The 25,066-nt window shown below is 55.8% G+C and overlaps 1 protein-coding gene and 1 pseudogene across 4 annotated transcripts; one reads left to right on the top strand and one right to left on the bottom strand.

The window, feature by feature from the left end:
* Positions 1 to 1,258: 1,258 nt before the first annotated feature.
* On the bottom strand, positions 1,259 to 2,356 carry LOC116461945 (adipose-secreted signaling protein-like; annotated as a pseudogene).
* Positions 2,357 to 10,359: 8,003 nt separating this feature from the next.
* On the top strand, positions 10,360 to 24,876 carry CACNB3 (calcium voltage-gated channel auxiliary subunit beta 3). Of its 4 annotated transcripts, none has more exons than XM_058433516.1 (13): positions 10,360 to 10,434; positions 19,232 to 19,354; positions 19,569 to 19,691; positions 20,148 to 20,263; positions 20,564 to 20,628; positions 20,845 to 20,864; positions 21,059 to 21,139; positions 21,330 to 21,388; positions 21,556 to 21,665; positions 22,279 to 22,430; positions 22,671 to 22,766; positions 22,887 to 23,036; positions 23,487 to 24,874. In XM_058433516.1, the coding sequence occupies exons 1-13, from the start codon at positions 10,429 to 10,431 to the stop codon at positions 23,799 to 23,801; spliced, it is 1,416 nt and encodes a 471-aa protein (XP_058289499.1). In that variant the 5' UTR covers positions 10,360 to 10,428; the 3' UTR covers positions 23,802 to 24,874. The 4 variants fall into 4 exon arrangements, with proteins under 4 accessions (XP_058289499.1, XP_032000149.1, XP_032000153.1 ...); XM_032144258.2 differs by lacking the exon at positions 10,360 to 10,434 and adding an exon at positions 11,461 to 11,616 and having other exon boundaries at positions 23,487 to 24,875; XM_032144262.2 differs by lacking the exon at positions 10,360 to 10,434 and adding an exon at positions 13,421 to 14,852 and having other exon boundaries at positions 23,487 to 24,875.
* Positions 24,877 to 25,066: the final 190 nt, after the last annotated feature.

The following is a 25,066-nucleotide window of genomic DNA, read 5'->3' as shown; positions in this document are numbered from 1 at the left end:
AGAGTAGCTGGGACTATAGATGTGAACTACTGTGCCCAGTACTACATCTTGGCTATTGTGAACAAAGCTGCAATAAATATGGGAGTGCAGATATATCTTCAACATACTGGTTTTATTTCTTCAGATATATACCCAATAGTGGGATTGCCAGATCATATGGTGGTTGAAATATGTTCTTTCTGAGTGATACTACTGAAGTATTTCTTGTGGACTATCATGATGCCCACACTTTTCTTTAAGATATTTTACTCAAAAAAGAAAAAAAAAAAAAGGCCAGGCATGGTGGCTCACACCTGTAATCCCAGCACTTTGGGAGGCCAAGGTGGGTGGATGGCTTGAGGGCAGGAGTTCAAGACCAGCCTGGCCAACATGTTGAAACTCCGTCTCTACTAAAAATATAAAAATTAGCTGGGTGTGGTGGTACACACCTGTAACTCCAGCTACTCAGGAGGCTGAGGCACGAGAATCGCCTGAACCCAGGAGATGGAAGATGTAGTGAGCCGAGATCACGCCACTGCACTCCAGACTGGGCAACAGCGCGAGACTCCATCTCAAAAGAAAAAAAAAAAAGATATTTTAGCGTAGTAAGGAGAGGGGGTCATAGGGACATCCTCCCTTTCACTCCCAGTCTCCTTGGCTAAATAGTTGCCATGGAAAAAGTAGATTTTGCTCTTTCCAGAAGTGGTCCAGGAAGCCAGCGCTGTATATGTGTGTAAGAGGTGAGAGAGACTGAAAAAATTAACAATATCAAACTTTCTCATCTCACAAGCCTCAAAGGGCCTGTATCTGGGTGCAGATAACTGAAATCGGTTATCTCCCTGATCCTTGCCAGCATATCACACAAATGTTTGGGAGTAACACTGGGGACAAGGGTCGTCTCCCCCCCACTCCGCCCCCCCCACTGGAAGTTTTATTTCTTTAGGATTCTATCCCAACCAGTCGTTTAAAAATCAAGTAACAAAGACCTGGGGGTACGAGCTGGGGACTGCACCTCCCTGCTACTCACGGAGGGCAGCAGTGCGAACGAGGGAGGGCAGGAGAGGTGGCTGAAGCAAGGCAGCTGCAGAGATAACGGGGCCACGACCTCAGAGAACTAGCTCCGTGCTCTCCCAGACCCTGGCTGGAGCCCCTATGGCTTGCGGTGGGGAGGGGGAGTACCCACCCCAGGCCCTCCCCTCCCTCCCTCAGCCTCCTTGAGGGCTCAAGCCATTTCTTCTGGCAGGAGACTGAGGCACACGGAGAGGAGGAAGCGGAAGAGGCAGGGTGGTGGCTCGAATGAAGGCAGAGGCGACAGGCGTGGGCAAGGCCCCTCCATCCCACCCACCCTGGAGAGGGGCAAGGAAGCCACACCATCAGGCAGCATGTCGCGTATGGGAGAACAAGGCAGGGTTTAAGGCTGAGCAGCCCAGGGCAGGCAGGGCCTTGGGCCTCAGTCAAAGCCGTGCCAGCCACTGTGCTCCGAGTGGTATTCCAGCTCAGCACCCACGCATTTGACAGCATCCAGCAGCATGCACGTGCCGTGGTGTCAGCCCATGGTGCAGGCTTGCACCTCCCACGCACGCAGGTGCCGGTGCCACCTTCCCAGGCTAGCAGCATCCCCTCTGAGGACCCCCTCTTTGTGGGCCTAGTACTCGCGCTTGACACTATAACCTTCAGGGAAGGGTAGGACGCTGAGAAGGTACAGGCTGGGGACAAGTGCCTGGCGGACGTCCTTGCTCAGCCTGTGCACTGGGGTGGAGCGAAGGTAATCTCATACCTGTGCGGGATCTTCAGGAACCTTGACCAGAAAGCTGCTGTCGCTCTCCTGGATGACCATGACCACCGAGTCCTGCAACTTCTCATCAAAGTGGACATGGCTTTGGCAGCCCTCTGCATCATGGACTGTCACAAAGTGGATACTCTGGACTCAGGGCTTGCTGCCCTTGTTGGCTGCAGCCATGGACTCCCTCCCTGCCATGCAGCTTCTGCAGGACCAAGCCACTCACGCCCAGCAGCCTCCCATGCTCCGGGGACAACAGCAGGAGCCTTGCGGGGTGCAGCCCGGGGCTGACAGGACAGGGACGACTGCTGAGGCGGTGGCAGGGGCTCAACGCCCAGCACGGGAAGGGAGCAAGGCTCCTCTTTTAATTTCGTTTTCAGTCAGTTGGAGCTCAGTCCTTAGTTTAGGGCTGGAGCTTGGGAAAAGAGAAGCGAAGCAGAGGAAGATTTTCAATTACTACTGGGCTTGCTTCAGATGGATCCAAGGCTCGCTGCCTTTGCAGCAAGGAGCAGGAATTGCCTAGTCAGGTCATGCAGTCATGTCCCCGGGAAAAACTGAACAATCACAGCTTTTCCTTTCTGGGCCTCTCCTCTTTGTTTTGTTTGTGTGTGTTTGTTTGGAGACAGGGTATCATCGCTGTTGCCCAGGCTGGAGTGCAGAGGTGCCTCGAGCTCCTGGTCTCCAGCGATCTTCTCCTCTCAGCTTCCCAATTAGCTGGAACTACAAGCAAGTGCCACCATGCCTAACTTTTTTTTTTTTTTTTTTTTTGAGATGGAGTTTCCCTCTTGTTGCCCAGGCTGGAATGCAATGGCGCGATCTCGGCTCAATGCAACTTCCGCCTCCTGGGTTCAAGCAAGTCTTCTGCCTCAGCCTCCCGAGTAGCTGGGATTACAGGCGCTTGCCACCACGCCCAGCTAATTTTTGTATTTTTAGTAGAGACGGTGTTTCTCCATGTTGGTCAGGCTGGTCTTGAACTCCCGACCTGAGGTGATCCGCCTGCCTCGGCCTCCCAAAGTGCTGGAATTACAGGCGTGAGCCACTGTGCCTGGCCACCTGGCTAATTTTTATTTTTTATTTTTTTTGAGACGGACTCTCGCTCTTGTCGCCCAGGCAGGAGTGCAGTGGCGCGATCTCAGCTCATGACAACGTCCGCCTTCTGGGTTCAAGCGATTCTTGTTACTCGGCCTCCCAAGTAGCTGGGATTACAGGCGCCCGCAACTACGCCTGGCTGATATTTGTATTTTTAGTAGACAGGGGGTTTCCCTATGTTGGCCAGGCTGGTCTCGAACTCCCTACCTCAGGTGATCCACCTGCCTTGGCCTCCCAAAGTGCTGGGATTACAGGCGTGAGCCACTGTGCCCGGCCTATTTTTTATTTTTGAGACGGAGTCTCGCTCTGTCGCCCAGGCTGGAGTGCAGTGGCACGATATCGGCTCACTACAAGCTCCGCCTCCCAGGTTCTCACCATTCTCCTGCCTCAGCCTCCCGAGTAGCTGGGACTACAGGCGCCCGCCGTCACGCCTGGCTAATTGTGTGTGTGTGTGTGTGTGTGTGTGTGTGTGTGTGTGTGTGTATTTTAGTAGAGAACGGGGTTTCACCACGTTAGCCAAGATGGTCGCGATCTCCTGACCTCGTGATCCACTTGCCTCGGCCTCCCAAAGTGATAGGATTACAGGCGTGAGCCACCATGCCCAGCCCGCCTGGTTAATTTTTTAAAATTTTTTGTGGAGACAGAGTTTTGCTCTGTTGCCTAGGCTAGTCTCAAACCCTGAGCTCAAGCAATCCTCCCACCTCAGCCTCCTAAAGTGATGGGATTACAGGTATGAGCCACCACATCTGCCTCTGCTCTTTGGTATCCTCATTTCTCTCCCTCTTTCTAAGGTAACATCCTCCCTGATTAAGAAAAATGCCACCAGCCCGGCATGGTGGCTCATGCCTATAATCTCAAAACCTTGGGAGGCCAAGGTGGGTGGATCAGCTGAGGTCAGGAGTTGAAAACCAGCCTGACCAACATGGCGAAACCCCATCTCTACTAAAAATATGAAAATTAGGCCGGGCGCGGTGGCTCACGCTTGTAATCCCCGCACTTTGGGAGGCCGAGGCGGGCGGATCACGAGGTCAGGAGATCGAGACCACGGTGAAACCCCGTCTCTACTAAAAATACAAAAAAAAAAAAAAAATTAGCCGGGCGTGGTGGCGGGCGCCTGTAGTCCCAGCTACTCCGAGAGGCTGAGGCAGGAGAATGGCGTGAACCGGGAGGCGGAGCTTGCAGTGAGCCGAGATTGTGCCACTGCACTCCAGCCTGGGCGACAGAGCGAGACTCCGTCTCAAAAAAAAAAAAAAAAAAAAGACATTTTGGGGCCAACCAGGGAGATTTAAATATAGACTACGATTAGATGAAATGAAAATTGGCCGGGCACAGTGGCTTACGAATGTAATCCCAACACTTTGGGAGGCTGAGACAGGATTGCTTGAGCCCAGGGGTTTGAGACCTGCCCAGGCAACATGGTAAAACCCCATCTCTACAAAAAATAACAAATAAAAAAAACTAACCAGGCATTGTGGCATGTGCCTATAGTCCCTAGCTACTAGGGAGGTTTAGGTGGGAGGATCCACCTGTATTATGCGCCTCCCATGCATAATACAAAGGAATGAAATGCTAACCACTGTGGTATCCGGGTGTGGGGGACTTTCAGGGGAGGTCCCAGCGTGCTGAGCCCATGGAAAGTCAGGGTGGACTGGAGTACCCGGCCCACGGGCTGTAATGGAAAAAAACCCAGGAGGTAGATTCTGAAGATCTGGGTCTGAATCCAGATCCAAGCGTTGACTAATTGTGGCCTTTGAGAAGTCATTTAATCTCAGAAGTAGAAGGGACCTAAGAGGTCTTTCCATGGGTTAGTCATAGGGCAGGTGCCAACACCTAGGCCACTGACCCTGTGCAGGTTCTTTCCACTATGTGCTGCTTCCCTGTTTATGATATTCTTACCCGCAATAACAACTAACTTTGGTACAGCAATTTACATCTCATGAAGCGCAAGTGTTCCTCTCGAGTTCTCACAGAAACTCTTGTTAAGCCACCATCGTTCTTTTCCAGTTTTAAAAGAACTTGGGAGGCCAAGGCAGACGGATCACAAGGTCAGGAGTTCGAGACCAGCTTGACCAACATGGTGAAACGCCATCTCTACTTAAAATACAAAAAAATTAGCTGGGCGTGGTGGCACACGCCTGTAATCCCAGCTACTCAGGAGGCTGAGGCAGGAGAATTGCTTGAACCCGGGAAGCGGAGCTTGCAGTGGTGAGCTGAGATCACACTCCAGCCTGGGCAACAGAGCAAGACTCCTTCTAAAAAAATAATAATAATAATAAATAAATAAGAAGAAACAGGTTGTGGGGGCCGGGCACGGTGGCTCACACCTGTAATCCCAACACTTTGGGAGGCCGAGGCAGGCAGATCAGGTCAGGAGTTTGAGACAAGCCCAGCCAACATAGTGAAACCCCATCTCTACTAAAAATATACAAAATTAGCCAGGTGTGGTGAAACGCACCTGTAGTCCCAGCTACTTTGGAGGCTGAGGCAGGAGGATCCCTTGCACACAGGAGGTAGAGGTTGTAGTGAGCCAAAATCACGCCACTGCACTCCGGCCTGGGAGACACAGTGGGACTCCAAGAAAAGAAAAGAAAAGAATCTGAGGCTAGTCCAAAGGTAGCAAGCAATCTGAATTGACCGTTCAGAGTCAGTTACAGATCAAACTCCTAGTTCTACTCTTCCCCCCTTCTCACTATTGCAATTAACTAGTCTTAAAAAAATTTTTTTTTTTTTTTTTTTTGAGACAGAGTCTCGCTCTGTCGCCCAGGCTGGAGTGCAGTGGCGCGATCTCGGCTCACTGCAAGCTCCGCATCCCGGGTTCACGCCATTCTCCTGCCTCAGCCTCTCCGAGTAGCTGGGACTACAGGCGCCCGCCACCACGCCCGGCTAATTTTTTGTATTTTTAGTAGAGACGGAGTTTCACTGTGGTCTCGATCTCCTGACCTCGTGATCCGCCCGCCTCGGCCTCCCAAAGTGCTGGGATTACAAGCGTGAGCCACCGCGCCCGGCCCCAAAAATTTTTTTTAAGTAAAAAATAAAAGTAAGAAACTGAGTTTCTGAGATAATAAATGGCTTGCCCACAACCAGCAAATGACAGAATTAGGACTTGCCCTCTGGTCTTCAGGCTCTAAATCCTGCATTCTTTCCAAGGTGCCAGATGAGGCCTGTCTAGGACCGTGACACTAACTGCACTCCTCACACCACACATGCAAGACCTTATTTGCAGGGAAGGGACAGAGGCCTCTCTGCACAGAGCATCCCTGAATGACCCTTACCGGTGCTGACTTCAGGTCATTCAAGGAAAAACCCAGACTCCTTCTGGCTCTGTGTTACCCCAGAAGCATATGAGAGTCCAGACCTCCAACCCCGGGAAACCACTCTGGTCAAAAGTCTTCCAGTCTCACTTTCCAACCTGGTTGCAACCAAGTGGTTGCCAGCTCCCTCTGTCCTATGACTACCCTCCTGATCCATGATGAGGGGCCACGAGTCTTTGCCAGCCCACCTCCCTCCACCCCAGGAGGCTTCTCTCCAAGGCCCACTTCCTCAACCTTATTCAGTCCCTGCCTCTCCCCAGTACCCTCTTCTCAGGCCCCAGGACTCATAACCCCTTACAGCAGTGAGAAGCACAGTGAGAGGCAATGGTGGGCCCAAGGGGCAGCAGCTGTGAACAGCTAGCACAACGCTGTCTTCAATAATTCATTCCCAGGGAGGTTGCAGGCACCATGCCCTCACCCTGAGCTAGAGATGGCTACCACAGCTCAGATCCTTAAACTGAGAAGGGTGGGAGTCAAGGGTGGGGCAGAGGCTAGTGGGAGCTAGTAGAAAGGTACCCAGCCTGCAGGCCAGACACTGGAACCCCTTTCTTAGAGAGGGTCTCTGATGTGGGCTCAGAGCAGGGATCCCGTGAGACAAACGAACACGCAAACTGCCAAGAGCTAGAGGGGCAGAGAGGAAGAATCCAAACACATTGCCTCACTCCCGCTCCCTCCAGCTGTACATGCCAGGGTCAGCCTCTTCCCTCATGGCTCTGACCTTCTCAAGGCCACCCTCAGCCTCTTGTCAGCAGCCCCACCCTCCTAAAGGTCCAAGTCCTCTCTGCTCCAGCTGGCATGTTTCAGCTGCCGCCACTTGGGGAACTCTTTCCCCAAAGAACTCCCACCACATGTGCCTGTAATCTGAGTCAAACATCGCAGAACCTCTTCCACGGATCCTAACCCCCACCTCCATCTCTTTTCAGCCCAGCTTCCCTGACTAACCTCTGATGTTTACAAAGCTTGTAAACGTGTGGGGGTGGAGGAAGGACTTGAACTGACCCCTTGGGCTGTGCTGTGATTCAGTCCTAAAGCTTTAGGAATTTAGCGAGAGCAGTTCCTTGCTTCTAGTGAGGAGAGAAGGTGGTAAATTCTAGGCCAGCACCCACATTCCCCTGGCCACCCTAGAGATCCTGCCATCAATACCCCTTCCTCCATGTGGGGCAGCCCTAGAGTTCCACTCATGTTCCAGGCTCATTGCTCACTGCAATCCATTCTGTGAGACTGGAATCACCTATCACGTGCATCAGCAGACCCAGAGGGGAAACTGGGATCTAAGACTAAAAGAAACATATTATCAAGCACCTACTATGTGCTGGGCCGAGCCGGATTCTGGGCAGCAAGAGCATGAAGCCAATCACCTCAGCCCTCTCACCTTCCCCTCCTTCCCGGGTACCAGGAGGAACCTCCAAATGCACACAGCAGTCATACTATCTGTCCCAGAGTGAGGAAGAGCTAGGTCTTGAACCCACAGCTGACTCCCCAGTCCCTCCAGAGGCCTGACTTGGGAAGGAGGGTGCAATCTTGCTGGGCACTGTCAGCAAGAAACCCTTCAGACATATTTATAGCAAATGCTGCATCAGGGGATGGAATCTGAAAGTGCCTCGAAGCATCAAATAACACCCTGAGTCCAGAGGCAGAGCCCAGAAAAAGGAGGCACTGCAGCAGGAGGGATTGAGGTTTGATGTTGGAGGAACTTCCCCCAGAGTAATATCTGGAACTGGCAATGGGGATTCCCTGTGGAAGCTACTTCTACAGGATTTTCTCAGAAGAGAAGGGATAGGTACCTTTTTCTGGTCTAGGTAGAAAAGATAAAAAGGGATGGACATGGTGATCTCTATCTTTGTAGTATACAGACTTTCAAATATCAAGGCCACTAAGCACAGTTGTGCAGATTATGCCTTGCTGAGGAGGCAAACAGAGACTGAAATCCAGCTCTAGATCAGTTACCTCCTGCTTCAGAGCTGTGTCTGTACAGACTAGCCAGAGTGGCTTGTAGGGGCCCTGCCAGATATCCCAAGTCCTGACAATCTGGGGGTCTGAGGACAAAGTGAGCAGGAAGAAGGTAAGAAGGCTGCCTGGGAAGCCCTGGGGGCCTGTTTGCTAGAGCTTAGGGCCTATACGGGCCAACTTAGAGGGCATAGCTTCCAGGAATGGATCCAGGGTAGAGGCCCCTCTCAGCAGGGTGCCCTGCCCAGATACTGTGAGGTTTGAGCCAGAGATGAGGGCCCTGAGGGAGCTTGAGTGGGGAGGAAGAGGATATGTGCCTTGGGCAGGCCCTGGAGAAGGATAATCCTGCCAGTCACGTCACAAAGAAGGGCCTGGGAGAGGGCAGTTCTGGGGACCTGGAGGCTGGGCTGCTGGCTGTAGCTCTGAAGTTCCTACCTTCTCTGCGGAGCAAGATGGAGAAGGGGCCTGTGGTCCAGCAGCTGGGGTGGAAATGAGAAAAGCAAGGGGTGGGGAACTGCCCCTGTGCACCTCAGATTTCCTGTGATAGGCTCATGGAGGAGGAATTTTTTTTTTTTTTTTTTGAGACAGAGTTTCTGTCCCCCAGAGTCTGGAGCGCAGTAGGGCGATCTCGGCCTGCCTCCTGAGTTCAAGCAATTCTCTGCCTCAGCCTCCTAAGTAGCTGGGACCACAGGTGTGCACCGCCATGCCCGGGTACTTTTTATATTGTTTGTAGAGACGGGATTTCACCATGTTGGCCAGGCTGGTCTCGAACTCCTAGCCTCAAGTGATCTGCCCGCCTCGGCCTGCCAAAGTGCTGGACTTATAGGCGTGAGCCTCGGCGCCAACCTCAGGGAGAAGTAATTGATATTTCTATTCAAAGTGGAAGGTGGGCCAGGCACGGTGGCTCACCCCTGTAATCCCAGCACTCTGGGAGGCCGAGGCGGGCAGATCACTTGAGGTCAGCAGTTGGAGACCAGCCTGGCCAACATGGTGAAACCTCGTCTTTACTAAAAATACAAAAATTAGCCTGGCGTGGTGGCGCGCCTGTAGCCCCAGCTACTCGGGAGGAGAATCGCTTGAACCCCGGAGGCGGAGGTTGCTGTGGGCCGAGATCGCCACTGCACTCCGGCCTAGGCGACAGAGTGAGATTCCGTCTCAAAAATAAATAAATAAATAAATACATACATACATACATACATAAATACATAAATAAATATAAATAAATAAATATAAAGCGGAAGGTGGAGAGATGGTTTCTATGCTATAGGTTCAGGCAGAGAATGTGGAGGGAGGGAAGGAGAGAAGGTGCGGGAAGCCAGGGACAACCGCTTGCCTGGGCCAACATCCCTTCTCCCCCCACCTCCCTTCTCCTATGGAAACTTAAGCTGCCGCAGGGCCCAGCGGAGCTAGTCCATTAGCTGTGGTCAGCAGGGGAGTGTAGGTGGGGAGGGCCCTCTCTCCCTCCAGGTCTTCTTGCCAAATGAAAGGCAAAGCGTTTGCTCCCTCTACTAGAGTCAAAAAACAAAACAAAACCATAAAAACCTCCACACGTTTTTAACACACACACATAACATAACCTCTTTCCTCTGAATGGTCGAAGCTGAGCGACTTGGGGGTGGGTGGGTGGTAGGGGCTCGGTGATCCACTAGACTAGACTACAGAGGGAGTGGGGGAGGAGGTGCCTTCTCAAAGCACTGTCCAGGTTAAATCCAGCCTCGGGAGGAGCCGGGAGTGGAGAGAGAATTTACTCTCCCCCAACTTACCTCCCTCAGAAATGGGGGCAAGTGGAGGGTCAGCTGAGCAGAGAGGGAGGAACAGTCTCCCCAGATCCCGGGGATGGGAGGATTGAGGGGAGGGATCCCGGAAACTCCCAGGGGAAGTGGGTTAAAAGAAGGGCCGGGAAGAAGGGTGGGACGCCCTCCACTGGAAAGGGGAGAGCGTTCTAGTTAATGCTGAGGGGAAGTTGGGGACCTGGGTCAATCGGAGTCAGCGTGTGTCTGTCTCCATGAAGGGGGTCCGTCTCTCCCCGCCCCAGGCGCCGTCTTTGGTCTGGAGAAGGGTCCAGCCTGGGGGCGTTGGGGGTGTGAAGGGACCAATGAGCGGTCTGTCCGCTCACAAGGGTCCAGAGAGACAGCCGACTGGGACTACACCCCCCGCTCCCCCTTCCCCCGCCAGAACTTGGGCTTGTCCTGTTTGACGCACCCGCAGAAAGGGGCGGGAGGGGTACTGACCCGAGGAGCGGTCCCGCGACTCTGTACTCCCTGCTGCCTAGTCCCGGCCAGGACGCTGCCCGGCTTAGCTGGGGCGCCCCTCGAGACCAGGATGGAGGTAGGGACGGGCTAAGGTCCCGGAAGGGCGGGGGTGTCTCGAAGGAGCCCCACGGGGTGGGAATAAGTAGAGCGCAGCCTGGGGTCTCCTACTGGGGGTCTCGAGCTGGGACTGCAATTCCTGGAGGAAGGAGGGAGAGAGGGGTTCGTCCTGGGCTTGGGCGGTGTCTGGATCTTGCTCTGGCCCGGGCAGCGCCGCCTGCTGGCAGGGCCGGACCCCGCGGCCCCGGGACCGGACACCAAGAGGTGCCGTCACCTGGAGGGCGCGTGTAGCCGCGGGGCCAGCGAGCCCAGGGGGCGCTGCAGCCGGTCGAGAAGGGGCCGCGTCGCTTCGCCTCGCCCTTCCCCTTCGCGGAGCGGAGACCCGCGGCACCAGAACCCAGGAGAGAGGGGAGACGGCAGAGACTCCGCGGGCGCGGGGCGATCCCGGCTGGGCTCTCTCCACAGGGATGCCGATCCCGCTGGAGACACAGGGCCGAGCCGGGGAGGGGTGGATGGGCGCCTTGACGCTTGGGCGGGCGAGCCGAGCACCAGCACTCTTGCTTTTCGGTCCTTTCCCCCGCCGAGCTCGGGGTCGCAGCCGCCGCCGGAGGACGGGTGCTCGGCGCACGGAGCAGGGCCGAGAGGGAGCAGAAGCTTCCGCCAAGAGCTCGCAGAAGCTTCCGCCAAGAGCTCAGGAGCTGGGGCAGCCCTGGAGCGTTCCTGCCCTTCTGCCTGCGGCGGCGGAAGCTCCAGAGTCCCTACTCTTTCTCGGGAGGACTTTAGGGAAGAAGCAGAGGGGCAGGGGAAGCCGAGGAGCGCGGGTGCGACGTGGGGATGGAAGGACAGTGGCAGGCACACGGAAAAACAGAACGGGGACCTTAGACAGGAGAGACAGATGTGGAGAGAGGCTGGGCTGAAAGGCAGGGAGAGCCAGAGACTGACAGAGGCGGCGAAAAAGGAAGGGAGAGGGAGGGAGGGAGGAGGGAGGAGAAAGAGGGAGGGAACCAGGAGAGAGGGAAGGGAGCAGGCGGCGGAGCCGGGCAGGCGTGGGGCGAGGCCAGGCGTGCAGGCGGGAGCAGCGAGCAGAGCAGCGGCCGGGTTCTGCTCCCGCCTCGGAGCCCCTGGCCCGGGGGAGGGGGAGAGGCCGCTAGCCTGGTCTATGTCTTTTTCTGACTCCAGTGCAACCTTCCTGCTGAACGAGGTAACCGTGGCGGGGGGTGTGGGGTCGTGGGAGGGGGGGGTTCCCCACTGGGTGGGAGGAGAGCTCCGCTCCAAGCTAGGAAGGGGGCACGCGTCTGGGGGAGACTGCACCGATGGGGAGGGAGGGAAACCGGAGGAAGTGAGGCCAGGGGTGGAAGAGGCACCGGGTTAGAGAGGAGGGAGCAGCCAGAGCTGGCAGCTTCCTAGTACTGGGATTGGATGGGAGGAGAGGACTGACTGGGGAGCCAGAAAAAAGGGGCTAGATTACAAGAAGGGCTCTGCCAAGATCCCCTAGCGCCTGTCCCTTGAGTTCCCTGGCAGCCTAGCAGCCAGAATGGTAGGGGCCTCCACCTGGTTCAGATCTTAAAAACTGCTGGGGAGGAGTCTAAGTCTTCCCAGAAAGCCTAGCTTCTGCCTCAGTTTCCCCATTCAGTGCCCAGGGACTGGGATCTGCCCAGCTTCCTGGTACACTTAGAGGCGAAGCTAGAATATATTCTGAAACCTCCCAAGAAGGTTTCAATATATTCTAGCTCCCAAACCTGATTATTCAGGCTTTTCCTCTTATGTCTTGCTTCTATGACTTGGGTACCTGCCAGCTGCCAGTCTAACAACTCTCTCCTAGAAAGAATCAGCAGGAGGAGCCTCTCCCCTGATCCTTTATTGCCCTCAGCTCTCTCCCTTTATGCCCAGCCATGAAAAAGAAAAGAGGTTAGGGCTACATGGATACTGACAAGCCATGTCCTGTCACAGGACAAGAAGTCACCAAGTTGGCATTAGAACTGGAGTGGGCAGGTGTGGGTGAGATGAGAAATGAAAGGGGCATTGGGTAGCAACCCAGACATATGAGAAGAAGGAAGGAAGCTCTGAAGCTTCTGCAGGACCCAGGGGATGTGCCCAGGTATGAGGAACTTGAACCCATCTCCTGGGGATGGTTGGCATGGCAACACATGCCTCAGGGGCAGACTTAGACAACCTTGTCGCAGGAGATTACAAGGAGTGTGAGGAAGGAGTGCTGCCGATGGCAGATCCGCTGTTACCTACAGCCCCAGGACCTTCTGTGGGTGGAGAGTCCCAAAAGGAGAGGCCAGGAGAGTGGATGGGAAGAGAAACAGCTGCCTCCGCCACTGCTTTCTTCATTAGAGCCATCTCCCAGGAGAAGAGCACCTCGAGGGTCTTACTCTTTGACACCTCTCCAGGCCCCTGAAAGACAGAAGGAATTGAAGAGAAAGGATGAAAGAGGGGGATACAAGGAATACTGCGTAACTGGGTGAGGGCACAAAAGTGGGCAGTGTCTGGGAACTTCCAATACAGAAGAATCCAGTATATGCCCAAACCCCAGTTGGTGCTGGACTCAGGAGAGGAGATGGTCCCTTCAGCCACAGGGGCTGCAACAAAGTTGTTTGTCAAACCTAGCATGAGGAAGGTGCTTGGCAGGGCTGCTCTGGGCCACCCACAGTAGACAGACTAAAGATGTCACTCTGAAGATGAAGCCTCTTCTTTGTCTTGCCAAGATAACACCGATAAGTGACCCAGGTGGGAAGCCACTTGGTTTGGGTGGGCTTTCTCTCTCCCATGCATAGTGCCTTCTACCATAGATCTTATTAAGCCATGTCAGAGTTTTGGATTTCTGATTCTCCTCAAGCCTAGGAGGGATGAGCAGATTGCTGAACTCCCGGGTGTGAGAAATTGGGAAAAGAAAAGGACTGAGCCCAGGGACAAGAGCATGGGCACCAGGAAGCCTCCAGGTGTAACCCCTGTCTACCCACATCCTCCTCGTGGGGCACAAAGGTAGGCAGTCAAAAATCAAAGAAGGAATTTTGCTCAGGAGATGAAAAAAGGAGAGAGCTCAAATGGGTGGATCTTTGGGGAAAGTTTCCTCAAGATAAGGGCTGCGGCTCTCTTACCTCAAATCTCAATGCTCCTGTGAAGGAGACTGAGTGGTGCAGAGTGGTACAAGCCCTTCTGCTAAGCGGAGAATCTGGCCTTACTCTAGTGACTCCGAGGAGACTGACCCTTTCCTCTCCCAACCCCAGTGTAGCCAGGATCCCACCCACAACTATCCCCCTACCTCCACCCTCTGGCTTCTTTCCCCCTCCCTTGAGGCTCACCTCAAACAGCCCCTTTCTGCCCCAGTTCCCACGGATGCCTTGGCACTGTCTGGCACAATCCTTGGCGGGGAAGTGGGGAAGGGAACCCCCATCCTGGCAGGACTAGGACAGAATCTATCCGTGCAACAGGTGTGGGGAGGCCTACCCAGCTCACGGAAAGTTCCCCCCTTCTCAAGGGTTGGGCAACACCGCCTCTGCCGCAGCGTCCCCGTACTGAGGGGGCCGGGCAACCTGTTGGGGCAGGAGCTGCCGTCCTGTCATTAGCCTGGGGGCACCAAGCCCACTCCTTCCCGGGACCACTGCGGGGTTTGCTTTCGGAGCCTCCGGGACGCACGGGCCCAGACCCGCACTGCTGTCGCCTGCGACCCCTCCCCCGTCTGCGCTTCTTCCCGCGCCTCCTCTGTCTCCCAGGGTCTCCCCATTTTCTTGTCCTCTCCGTCCTCCCTCTGCCTCTCTCTCTCCGGTTTCCTCGACACCTGCGGCCTCTCCAGTCTCCGCCCGGGTCGCGTCTCCCTAGCGGTCTCAGCGCCCCCTCCCTCCCCCGCCGCAGCCCTTTGTTTCCCGGCGGAGTAGTTCCTGGGTTGCGGAGCGTCTCTGTCTCCGCATCTCTCCTCGCCCCGCCTCCTCCCTGCCTGGATCCGCCCTGCCCGCAGCCTCTCCTCCCCTTCCTCCCCGCCGCCTCGGCCCCGTAGGTGCTCGGGGACCCACCTTCCACCCAGCACGGGTCCGTTCCCCTCTCCTGGCCTGGCCCGGCTTCCCCGGTGGCCGCCGCCCCCGCCTTCTCCCGGGGAGGGGGTCAGGTGGGCGGGCACTATTGTTGTAGGAGCCGGCGCCAGATTCCTCAGCCGCGCTCGGGGTGGGACCGGCTGGGTTTGGGGGGGTGGGGTGGGGGGAGCGGTGATTTGAGCTCCGAGCAGCTGGTCTTCGCGGCTCGCTCCCTCCTTCGCGCTCTCTCGCTCCCCGCCGCCGCCCGCAGGGCTGCGGGGCTCGGTGGCATCTCCCGGGCGCGGCCCGCAGTCCTTGCCCCTGCCTCCGGGCCGCTCCCGCCCCCGGCGCCGCTCGCTCCCCCCACCCGGACTCCCCCATGTATGACGACTCCTACGTGCCCGGGTTTGAGGACTCGGAGGCGGTGAGTGCCCACGGTGAGGGTGGGGGCGGGGAAGTTGGGGTGACACCTCCACTCCCTTCAACCCTTTCCCCGGTTCAGGACTTTGAAAAACGCCTCAGTGGCAGGGCAAGGTTTGTAGGGGGGCGCTCTAAGAACGTGGGGAGATGGATTTTCATGCCAAGCGCTCCCCAGCGACCCAGACTCAGACCCTGGGGCATCGGGTGTGTGCAGAGAGGGGGCAGTATAGGAGGAAGGGCTCAAGCAGGTGGCTCCACGGCCCAGGAAAGAGGGGTGGGAGAAGGCAGGGCTGGAGGCCGAGGGCACAGAGAAGCTGGAGAGGGAACACGCCATGTCTGGAGTTCCAAATTCTGGATTTCTGGGGTCTGAACACAACAGCTAGGAGAGTCGCCGAGGTGGTTGGGGAGGCAGACATTCCAGACCTCTTGTGCCTCAAGCAAAGGACACATCAGGGAGCTGAGAGGACATCAGGGAGCCAGGGACCAGCCTCTTCAGACAGAGGGAGCCTAAAACTTGAGGAGCTCCATTATTCCCTTCCACCCCCTCCATCTCTGCGCATTGCCTCATCTCCTCACCCTTTCTCTAGCCCAGTTTCTCTCCCAGGCTGAAACCTGGGCGCCCAGCACATGGGTAGGCCAGGTGACTGAGCCCCATCTATTCCACAGCCCCCTGCTGAGGCTTCCTCTGAGCAGCGGGCATCCTGAGCTCTTGCCCAGCATGGAGGGCCTGGAGGTGAGGCCAGAGGAGCTGAGGGCCTGGGGATGGAGAGGAAGCGCTTTGCTCAGAGAAACGGGCGACCGATAAATATTTAATTCTCCTCTTTGCTTTTATCTCCTGACCCACTGAGACAAATCAGCTCATTAAGCAGTGATTCCCGGAGCTCAGACAGCAGGGAGAGTGCCTGGACAGATGGGGCAAGAATGCGGAGCAGCTTCTCAGCCCCTTGGAGCTGCCAACTTTCCCTCAAATGTCCTGTAAGAAGGCCTCCTTAGGAGTGGACCACTAGGTGGCTTGGAAGGGGCCCCGATAGGTTGGAGCACCCCTGGGTCGGAAAGAGGAGTTCATGTTCAAGTCTTCTCCCATCACTTGCTGCTAGGCCCAGGATAGATGAATGCTGACGTTCAGAATAGGCAACTTTCCTTTTCTGGGACTGGGCTCCTTCTGGGCCCAATTCTCCGTGGGGCCTCTGGGGCTAATTACATTGCCGCTAGAGCAGATCATTTTCAAGGCTCTGGTGGACACCTCTTTCTGACAGTTGAAGGGACAGCTGGTATAGCCCAGGGTGCCAAGGTGAGCTTGAGAACAAACCTCTCGGTGGGGCTGGACAGCCCTAGGAGGTTCTTCCCATCCCTGGTGAGAAGGCAAGGACTATTGCAAGGAACAGACTGACATGTGGATGGTGTTGGAGGGCAGCCTACTGACCCATTGCTCCCTCCCATCTCTCTCTGGTTCCTGATCACCCTCCCCCACTTCCCTTGCTCTTGCCTGGCTCCTTGCTCTCCCTGAGGCCCCCTTTGAAGCAGTAGGAGGGAAATCAGGCTCTAAATAAATCCAACGGCTCATCTCCCTCCTCTCCTTCCCCCGTGCCAGGCAAGAGAGGAGCTGCAGCCTGCCCACACACTCACTAGGCAAGGGGGGCACCACCAGGGCACTGTGCCAACTCCTGGCAGCTCCAAAGTACTGAGACACTGGCTATTTTGGCGTAGCAAGGTACAGGAAAGGTAAGACCCTAGATCATGCTTGGCAGGGCAGCCCTGGCCTCCCCAAGTAATACCGGAGCATTAGAGATGAGTGAGCCTGGGGGACTTGGGAGTAATGGAGAGGGGGTTCCATTCTGAGCACAACTCATTAAACATTTAGGGAGAGATCCTGTGATTCCCATCCCAGGGTGAGAGGTCAGGTAACCCAGATGCCCCAGGCATTATGATTACTAAATTAGGCCGCCAGTGGTGGCCCACACCTGTAATGCCAGCACTTTGGGTGGCCGAGGCGGATCACTTGAGGTCAGGAGTTGGAGACCAGCCTGGCCAATATGGTGAAACCCTGTGTCTACTAAAAATACAAAAATTAGCCTGGCATGATGGCGCATGCCTGTAGTCCCAACTACTCAGGAGGCTGGGGCAGTAAAATTGCTTAAACCCGGGAGGCAGAGGTTGCAGTGAGCCGACATCGCGCCATTACATTCCAGCCTGGGCATCACAGTGAGACTCCGTCTCAAAAAAAAAAAAAAAAATTATTAAATTAAACCAGGTGTAGAGACTCATGCCTATAATCCCAACGCTTTGGGAGGCTAAGGTAGGAAGATGGCTTAAGCCCAGGAGTTTGAGACCAGCCTAGGCAACATAGCAAGATCCTGTCGCTATAAAAAACTAGTAGGCATGGTAGCACATGCCTGTAGTCCTAGCTACTCAGGAGACGGGAGGACGGCTTGAGCCCAGGAGTTTGAGGCTGCAGTGAGCCACGATTGTGCCACTACACTCCAGCCTGGGCGACAGAGCAAGACCTGTCTCTAAGTAAATTAATAAAATAATAAAAATAAAGATTACTAAATTGGGCTGAGAGCCTGGAGCACAGGCAGAAAAGGTCGGACTCCTCTTTTAGCACGGTGCTGGGCCTCTGGAGGTACCCGATGTATCTGTACCAAAGCGAGTGGTCATCTGCCTTGCCTCCTGCCTCCCAGCCTGTTGGCCCCTGTCTGGTCGCTTCAGACACCAACATCCCACAGAAGTTTCTCTTGTGTCCTAAGACCCCTGGGAAGGAGGTCCCTCACCCTGCGCAAAGATTATTTCTGGGGTTCAACCCCCACTTATCCTGCTGCCATCCAGCCTCATTTTGTTCTCAGGAGAGATGAGGAACAGCCGGTGGACTACTCTTCTGTAAAATGAAAGATCTTTCCCCCTGGTGCTGTCTTCAGGCCTTTGGTCTACTATAGACACTGTCTTTAGCCTAAGGCTCGAGAGCCTGGGCTGACCCCTAGCTGAGCAGCCCTCTTGCCCAAGGCAGGGTGGGGGTAGAGGGCATGGTAGACAGTAGGTATGTGATTTTGCCTTCTCCTCTGAGAGTCTGGCCTCTGCTGCCTTCTGTAGGTAGTCATGCCCAGTGAGCTTGAGAGAATGTTCCTCCACCCGAGGACATTCTAAAGCCCCTTCCCCTATACACACACACACTCCTGCATGAACCCCTTATCTAGGCTTATCCCTTCTCTCTGCCACTGACATCTCAGAATTGTGGGAAGTATCACTTGACGCTTCTCCCCACAGAGAGGGAAAACTGAGGCAGGAGACGAAAGACTCCCCTTCCCTAGACAGAGGGGGAAACCCAGAGTCATCCGAACTTCTGGGCTCTTGTCTCGAAGTCCAGCACCCCTTACTCATTTGTGCCTCTCCCTCATGGCCCTGAAGCTGAGCTCTGTGACCGTCAAATGCACCTTCATTGCCCAAGACCTTTCCTATGGGCAGGACTCAGAGACTCTCCTTGCTCATGTTACCCCCTCCCCACATCCCCGGGGTCCTGCTCCGTAGCTGGGTTGCCTGGCACTAGCATAGCCTTCTTCTAGGGCTGATATCCCCTGGGCCTGGGAAAGGAGTGGGGAGATGTAGGCCAAGTGGTAGGCGTGGCCCAGCCTCACCTGCACCCAGGGAGACAGCTTTGTGTTCTTCTTGGTCTGTGTCTTGTTTGCTGCCCACACCTGGCCAGTTGCCCCAGCAGGTGTGGGAGGAAGAAAAGTAGGGGGTGGGGAGAGCAAAGGGGAGGTAACTTCTAGGAGCTGGCAGCTTTGTGTCCTCCTTTTCACCCTGGAAGGGTAAGGGCTCACCATTTGGGAGCCTTCAGAGCCTTGTTGGAGTAGGGAAAGTGGGATCTTAGGGGGCAGATGGCTGGATCCCCACACTCAGGACTGGTGCGGTGCCAACCAGCGTCTCTTGACTGTTGCGGCTGGCTGGACTCCTGCCAGGCATCTTAAAGGGATGATGTCCAGGCTGCTTTGCAGGCTGCTGTGAACAAGAGGGCTGGGTCTCCTGGATCCAGAATCATCTCTAATACATCATCTTCAGCACACCTCCCTTCCCTCGGCTCAGAGGACATGTTAGAGGGGAGAAAAGGGAGGAAAGAGAGAAGTGAAGGCTCTATTCAAAGCTGCAGTATTAATAGGCTTGGGGGAGGAGGGGCCCAGATCTTTGCACCTATGAATTGGGCTAGATTTCCTGTAGCCTCAGAGGCCCTGGGGCCCTTCTCAGGGGATAGGAGGGGCCATAGGGACCCAGCCACCTCCTTGGAGATGGAGAAACCGGGGGCAATAGAGGCAACACTGTAAGGTGAGGAGGGTGCCTCCATAGCATCCTTCATGCCGGAGCCTGGGAGTCACAGCCTCTTTCCCAACCCAGGGTTCAGCCGACTCCTACACCAGCCGCCCATCTCTGGACTCAGACGTCTCCCTGGAAGAGGACCGGGAGAGTGCCCGGCGTGAAGTAGAGAGCCAGGCTCAGCAGCAGCTTGAAAGGGCCAAGGTACACTTTCTGGGCATGGGGCAAGACAGGAGGCCAAGCTAGGTGGAAACCTGCACTCGGTCCTAAGTCCCAAGGGGTCCTTGGGCAGGATGTCCTTGAGTGTGAGAGGGTGTGTGTGATGGGCAGAGGCCACGGCCTTCTGCTGTTGGGGCACTGAAGCTGGAAGGGGTGCTTCGAGGCTTCTCTCACTTGCACTAATGGCCAAATTCTCCAGCACAAACCTGTGGCATTTGCGGTGAGGACCAATGTCAGCTACTGTGGCGTACTGGATGAGGAGTGCCCAGTCCAGGGCTCTGGAGTCAACTTTGAGGCCAAAGATTTTCTGCACATTAAAGAGGTGATTGACCCCCCTACTTCCAGAAGCCTCTAACACTTCATTTTCTTGCTCTTGCTCCGGATGCCAATGCTTCTGACTTCAATCCTCAGTCTAATTCCCCAAGCTCATCAGCTCTTCTCCTTAACACACACCTGTCCACCCCTTATATCTAAGATCTCATCCCCAGGGTCCCCATCCTTCCGAGACCGGGCTTGGGCATCAGTCTCCATGTCCGTCAAGTGAGCAGTTAGATTAGCTGCCTCCAAGGTCCCCTGTGACGGCTGCAGTGCCTCACTCAGAAATCCTGGGTGGCCCGAACTTGGCTGACCTTTCCCCTGGCCCCTTCTGCCCACCGCCCCTTGCATTGCATTCCTCAGACCAGCTCAGTGACTGCCTCGCTGGCTGCTTCACATTGAAGAGCCAGGACTGGGGCGGGGCGCTCCTCTCACCACCCCTTCCTGCTCCACCTACCCCCAGAAGTACAGCAATGACTGGTGGATCGGGCGGCTAGTGAAAGAGGGCGGGGACATCGCCTTCATCCCCAGCCCCCAGCGCCTGGAGAGCATCCGGCTCAAACAGGAGCAGAAGGCCAGGTGAGAGTTGGGCTGTGAGTCAGTAAACACACCCCAAACACTTGCACTGTACCCACAGGACACGTCACCATGCATGCCACACACATGCATATCCCCCTGAAATACACATACATATATGCCCAGCTCTACACACTCACACTAAACAAATCTACAAACACACACACGAATGCACACATATTGCATGTACACCTGTCTCACTAAAGCATATGGAATTGTGTACAATTGTTAAATAATGCATAGAACATACATACACAGAGACACATTCTTCTCTCCCTCTCTCTCGCCTCCCTTTCTTCTCAGGAGATCTGGGAACCCTTCCAGCCTGAGTGACATTGGCAACCGACGCTCCCCTCCGCCATCTCTAGGTAGCCTCCCCCCAACCCACCCATTTTGGGTAGGTGGGTAGCTAAGACACAGGGAAAGGGGGGATCCTGCCCAAGTGAACTGTGTGGGAAGGGGTTTATGGAGGGATCGGAAGGGGTGGGGAGAAGCCAGTATCTCCCCTGGGGATGGGGATACTATGCCCCCAGGGACCTTTCCCCCTTCACCAACTTTAATCTTGTATTTCCTTTTCCAAAAAGCCAAGCAGAAGCAAAAGCAGGTGAGTCAAGGAAGGGACCTGGGCTGGGGGGATCATGGCTTATGGCTCTGGGGACAGTGTTCTAGGCAGTCATTGTTGGAGGGCAGAACAGAGAGGGGAGGGAGCCCAGAACCTCTGGATCTGCCCTGACGCCAACCAGGCGTGAGACAGGCACCAGGGCCATGGTTTCTACTGACCTCATGTCCATTCTGCAGGCGGAACATGTTCCCCCATACGACGTGGTGCCCTCCATGCGGCCTGTGGTGCTGGTGGGACCCTCTCTGAAAGGTTATGAGGTGAGAGGAGGTCCTTGACCCCAAAGAGTCACCTCTACCAAGCCTGCCACAGGAAGTCCCTAGGGAAAGTGGAAGGTTGTGTCTCCTCCCTCCAGGGTGTGTATGTGGAGGGCGTCGACTCTGGGGCCATGCACTGGGGAGGCTGCTTCTCTCCAAAAGGGCCCTTCATCAGTGCCATGCCCTCCGCCAGGTCACAGACATGATGCAGAAGGCTCTCTTCGACTTTCTGAAACACAGATTTGATGGAAGGTAAGCTGCCCTGGCCTGAGGTGGCCTGAGAACCAAGGAGAAGCTCATGGCCTACTTCCAGATGCCTGTAGCTAGTCTTCTCTAAGGGAAGAGTTAGTGGGAGCTGAGTAAGGAGAGGCTGAGGCACAGGTTTAGAAGCAAGCTGTGATTCTCCACTCCCACCCCAGGATCTCCATCACCCGAGTCACAGCCGACCTCTCCCTGGCAAAGCGATCTGTGCTCAACAATCCTGGCAAGAGGACCATCATTGAGCGCTCCTCTGCCCGCTCCAGCATCGGTGAGAAGTCCCCACCACCTGCTTCTGTGCCCACTCAAGCGCCAGTGAGAAGCTTCCTCCTCCCTTTTCTTTTTTAATTTTTTTTTTTTTTTTGAGATGGAGTCTCGCTCTGTCGCCCAGGCTGGAGTGCAGTGGTGAGATCTCGGCTCACTGCAACCTCCACCTCCTGGGTTCAAATGATCTTCCCATCTCAGCCTCCTGAGTAGCTGGGACTACAGGCGCCCATCACCACGCCTGGCTAATTTTTGCATTTTTAGTAGACACGGGGTTTCACCATGTTGGCCAGGGTGGTCTCGAACTCCTGAACTCAAGTGATCGGCCCACCTTGGCCTCTCAAAATGCTGGGATTACAGGCATGAGCCACCATGCCTGGCCCCTCTTCCCTTTTCTCTTCCTTACCTCCTTGTCTTTCTGCCCAACTCCTCTACCTGCCCCCAGGATTGGCAAGAACACACCCCTCCTCCTCAATTCCCATTCCTCTGCCTGTCCAGGCTTCGATGAATGCCCTTTTCCTCCAATTCCTTCCTGTCCACCATTCGGGAGCCCTCAAAGCCTGCTGGAGTGAGCAGCGGGCAGAGCTCCTGGTGAGCACTGCTGCTGCCTCCCTCCATAGCGGAAGTGCAGAGTGAGATCGAGCGCATATTTGAGCTGGCCAAATCCCTGCAGCTAGTAGTGTTGGACGCCGACACCATCAACCACCCAGCACAGCTGGCCAAGACCTCGCTGGCCCCCATCATCGTCTTTGTCAAGGTGTCCTCACCAAAGGTAAGTCAGCTGGACTCATGGAGGAGGCCCACAGGGCTATCCTACTAGAATGTGGCATGACTCTACTTGGTCCCTGCCTGGGGCACCTGAGTTCCCTTTTCCTGCTGCCCTTAACACGACTCCGAGTCATCCTCGCCTGCTACTGATGCCACAAGTGGAGGAAATGCCTCGCTCTGCCTGGGCTCAGCTCTGCCCAGAGTCCTGAGAGACTCCAGGCCTAGCTCTGCCCTCCCTGCTCAGGTACTCCAGCGTCTCATTCGCTCCCGGGGGAAGTCACAGATGAAGCACCTGACCGTACAGATGATGGCATACGATAAGCTGGTTCAGTGCCCACCGGTGAGTGCCTGGGTCAGCTGCTCCTGTGCCCACTCCCCCCAGGGCTGCGGCAGTGATAGAGATGGGTGGGGGGCTGCTGCTGAGGGGAAACCAACGTTGCGCCTTCCTCCCCCTCCCCAGGAGTCATTTGATGTGATTCTGGATGAGAACCAGCTGGAGGATGCCTGCGAGCACCTGGCTGAGTACCTGGAGGTTTACTGGCGGGCCACGCACCACCCAGCCCCTGGCCCCGGACTTCTGGGTCCTCCCAGCGCCATCCCCGGACTTCAGGTAACCATTTCCAGTGGGCGGAGATGCTCAAGCTAAACCAGCCAAGGCACTGCCCCTCCCTGCCCAGAGGACTGTCCTTGGCCTCCAGTTCAGCCAAAGGATTGTAAGCTCTGCTGTACAGAGCTAGTACAGATGGGCAAAGGAACTTCCCGAGAAGAGAGGGAATCAATCAATGAGATGGATACGTCAGAGATTAGTTTCCTAGGGGTCAAGAGAAACACAATCTCCAAACCTTCTCCCAGGCTGCCTTGAAGGCAGAGCCTGAATTTTGCGGGAGTTGAAGCTCCAGTTTTCTCTCTCGGAAGAGGAAAAATGCTCCAGCATGCTTCTTCCTTTGCACTATTTCCTGTACTGGGGAATTGAGAGTTGAGGGGGGAAGAATCTCGCACCTCACCAGAAGACAAGGTGAGGTCTGTACTGCCTCACTGAGAGCTGTTGTGTGGCCCCCAGAACCAGCAGCTGCTGGGGGAGCGTGGCGAGGAGCACTCCCCCCTCGAGCGGGACAGCTTGATGCCCTCTGATGAGGCCAGCGAGAGCTCCCGCCAAGCCTGGACAGGATCTTCACAGCGTAGCTCCCGCCACCTGGAGGAGGACTATGCAGATGCCTACCAGGACCTGTACCAGCCTCACCGCCAGCACACCTCGGGGCTGCCTAGTGCTAACGGGCATGACCCCCAAGACCGGCTTCTAGCCCAGGACTCGGAGCACAACCACAATGACCGGAACTGGCAGCGCAACCGGCCTTGGCCCAAGGATAGCTACTGACAGCCTCCTGCTGCCCTACCCTGGCAGGCACAGGCGCAGCTGGCTGGGGGGCCCACTCCAGGCAGGGTGGCGTTAGACTGGCATTAGGCTGGCACTAGGCTCAGCCCCCAAAACCCCCTGCCCAGCCCCAGCTTCAGGGCTGCCTGTGGTCCCAAGGTTCTGGGAGAAACAGGGGGCCCCCTCACCTCCTGGGCAGTGACCCCTACTAGGCTCCCATTCCAGGTACTAGCTGTGTGTTCTGCACCCCTGGCACCTTCCTCTCCTCCCACACAGGAAGCTGCCCCACTGGGCAGTGCCCTCAGGCCAGGATCCCCTTAGCAGGGGCCTTCCCACCAGACTCAGGGAAGGGATGCCCCATTAAAGTGACTAAAGGGTGGGGTGTGGGCACCATGGCATGAGGAAGAAACAGGCTCCCTGAGCAGGCACAAGTCCTGACAGTCGAGGGAGTGCTTTGGCATCCGAGGGCCTCCAGTCACCTCACTGCCACACATTAGAAATGAGACAATCATAGCCCCCCCAGGGTGGCACACCCATCCGTCTGCTGGGGTGTGGCAGCCACATCCAAGACTGGAGCAGCAGGCTGGCCACGCTCGGGCCAGAGAGTGCTCACAGCCGAAGCTCTTGAAGGAAAGGGCTCTCCTTACCCTGCCAGGAAGCATCTTAACATGTGACAGGACCAGGGACCAGGAGCATGGTGAAGCCAACTGGCAGACGGGAGCCAACCTGGATGGGGGTGTGGGGAAGGAGGGCGTGTGTAGCAGAGAACTTAGGGGGGCCTCCTTGCCTTTCTCATTCTTTTGCCCTGCATCCTGTCATTTCTGTTCTTGTCCCTCATACATCCTAGGAGAACAGGGCTCCAGACTTTGTTCCCTGACTCAGCTGCCGCTTGTTAGGTTAGGGTTAGATGGGGAGAGACAGGGCACAGAGGACCTGTCTCCCCGGCTACTCTTGCCTTATGGCTCTAGTGTGTGACCTACAGAGCATGCTCCACAAGCCCCTGCCTCACCTCACTGTCGTCACTAATAAACATCATGCACAGTCCCTCCGGCTTCTGTTCTGTCTGTGATGCGGCCCAAGTCTGGTGGAGGGAAGGATGTGTTCGGGCCGCCCTTCTCTCAGAGGATCTGTCCAGCGGGAAGGGGACAAAGGCAGAGCTGGGGAGGCACTCCACTCCCAGGCATCCCCACTCCTCATGCCCAGGTGTCAAGAGGGAGACATCCAGCAGCACGGAAGGGGCTTGTCCTAGGATGGGGGGAAGAAGATGC

The sequence above is a fragment of the Hylobates moloch genome, unplaced genomic scaffold (genome assembly GCF_009828535.3).
Source record: "Hylobates moloch isolate HMO894 unplaced genomic scaffold, HMol_V3 SCAFFOLD_22, whole genome shotgun sequence".
In the NCBI taxonomy this organism is placed as follows: domain Eukaryota; kingdom Metazoa; phylum Chordata; class Mammalia; order Primates; family Hylobatidae; genus Hylobates; species Hylobates moloch.
This window is presented reverse-complemented; position numbering and strand designations above follow the sequence as displayed.

Coding starts and splice junctions, on each gene's coding strand:
- CACNB3 (XM_032144261.2), top strand. CDS start 15,770: ATGCGGAGCAGCTTCTCAGCCCCTTGGAGCTGCCAACTTTCCCTCAAA. Junction 20,865..21,058: donor CCAAGCAGAAGCAAAAGCAG/GTGAGTCAAGGA, acceptor TCCATTCTGCAG/GCGGAACATGTTCCCCCATA. Junction 21,389..21,555: donor AAACACAGATTTGATGGAAG/GTAAGCTGCCCT, acceptor CTCCCACCCCAG/GATCTCCATCACCCGAGTCA.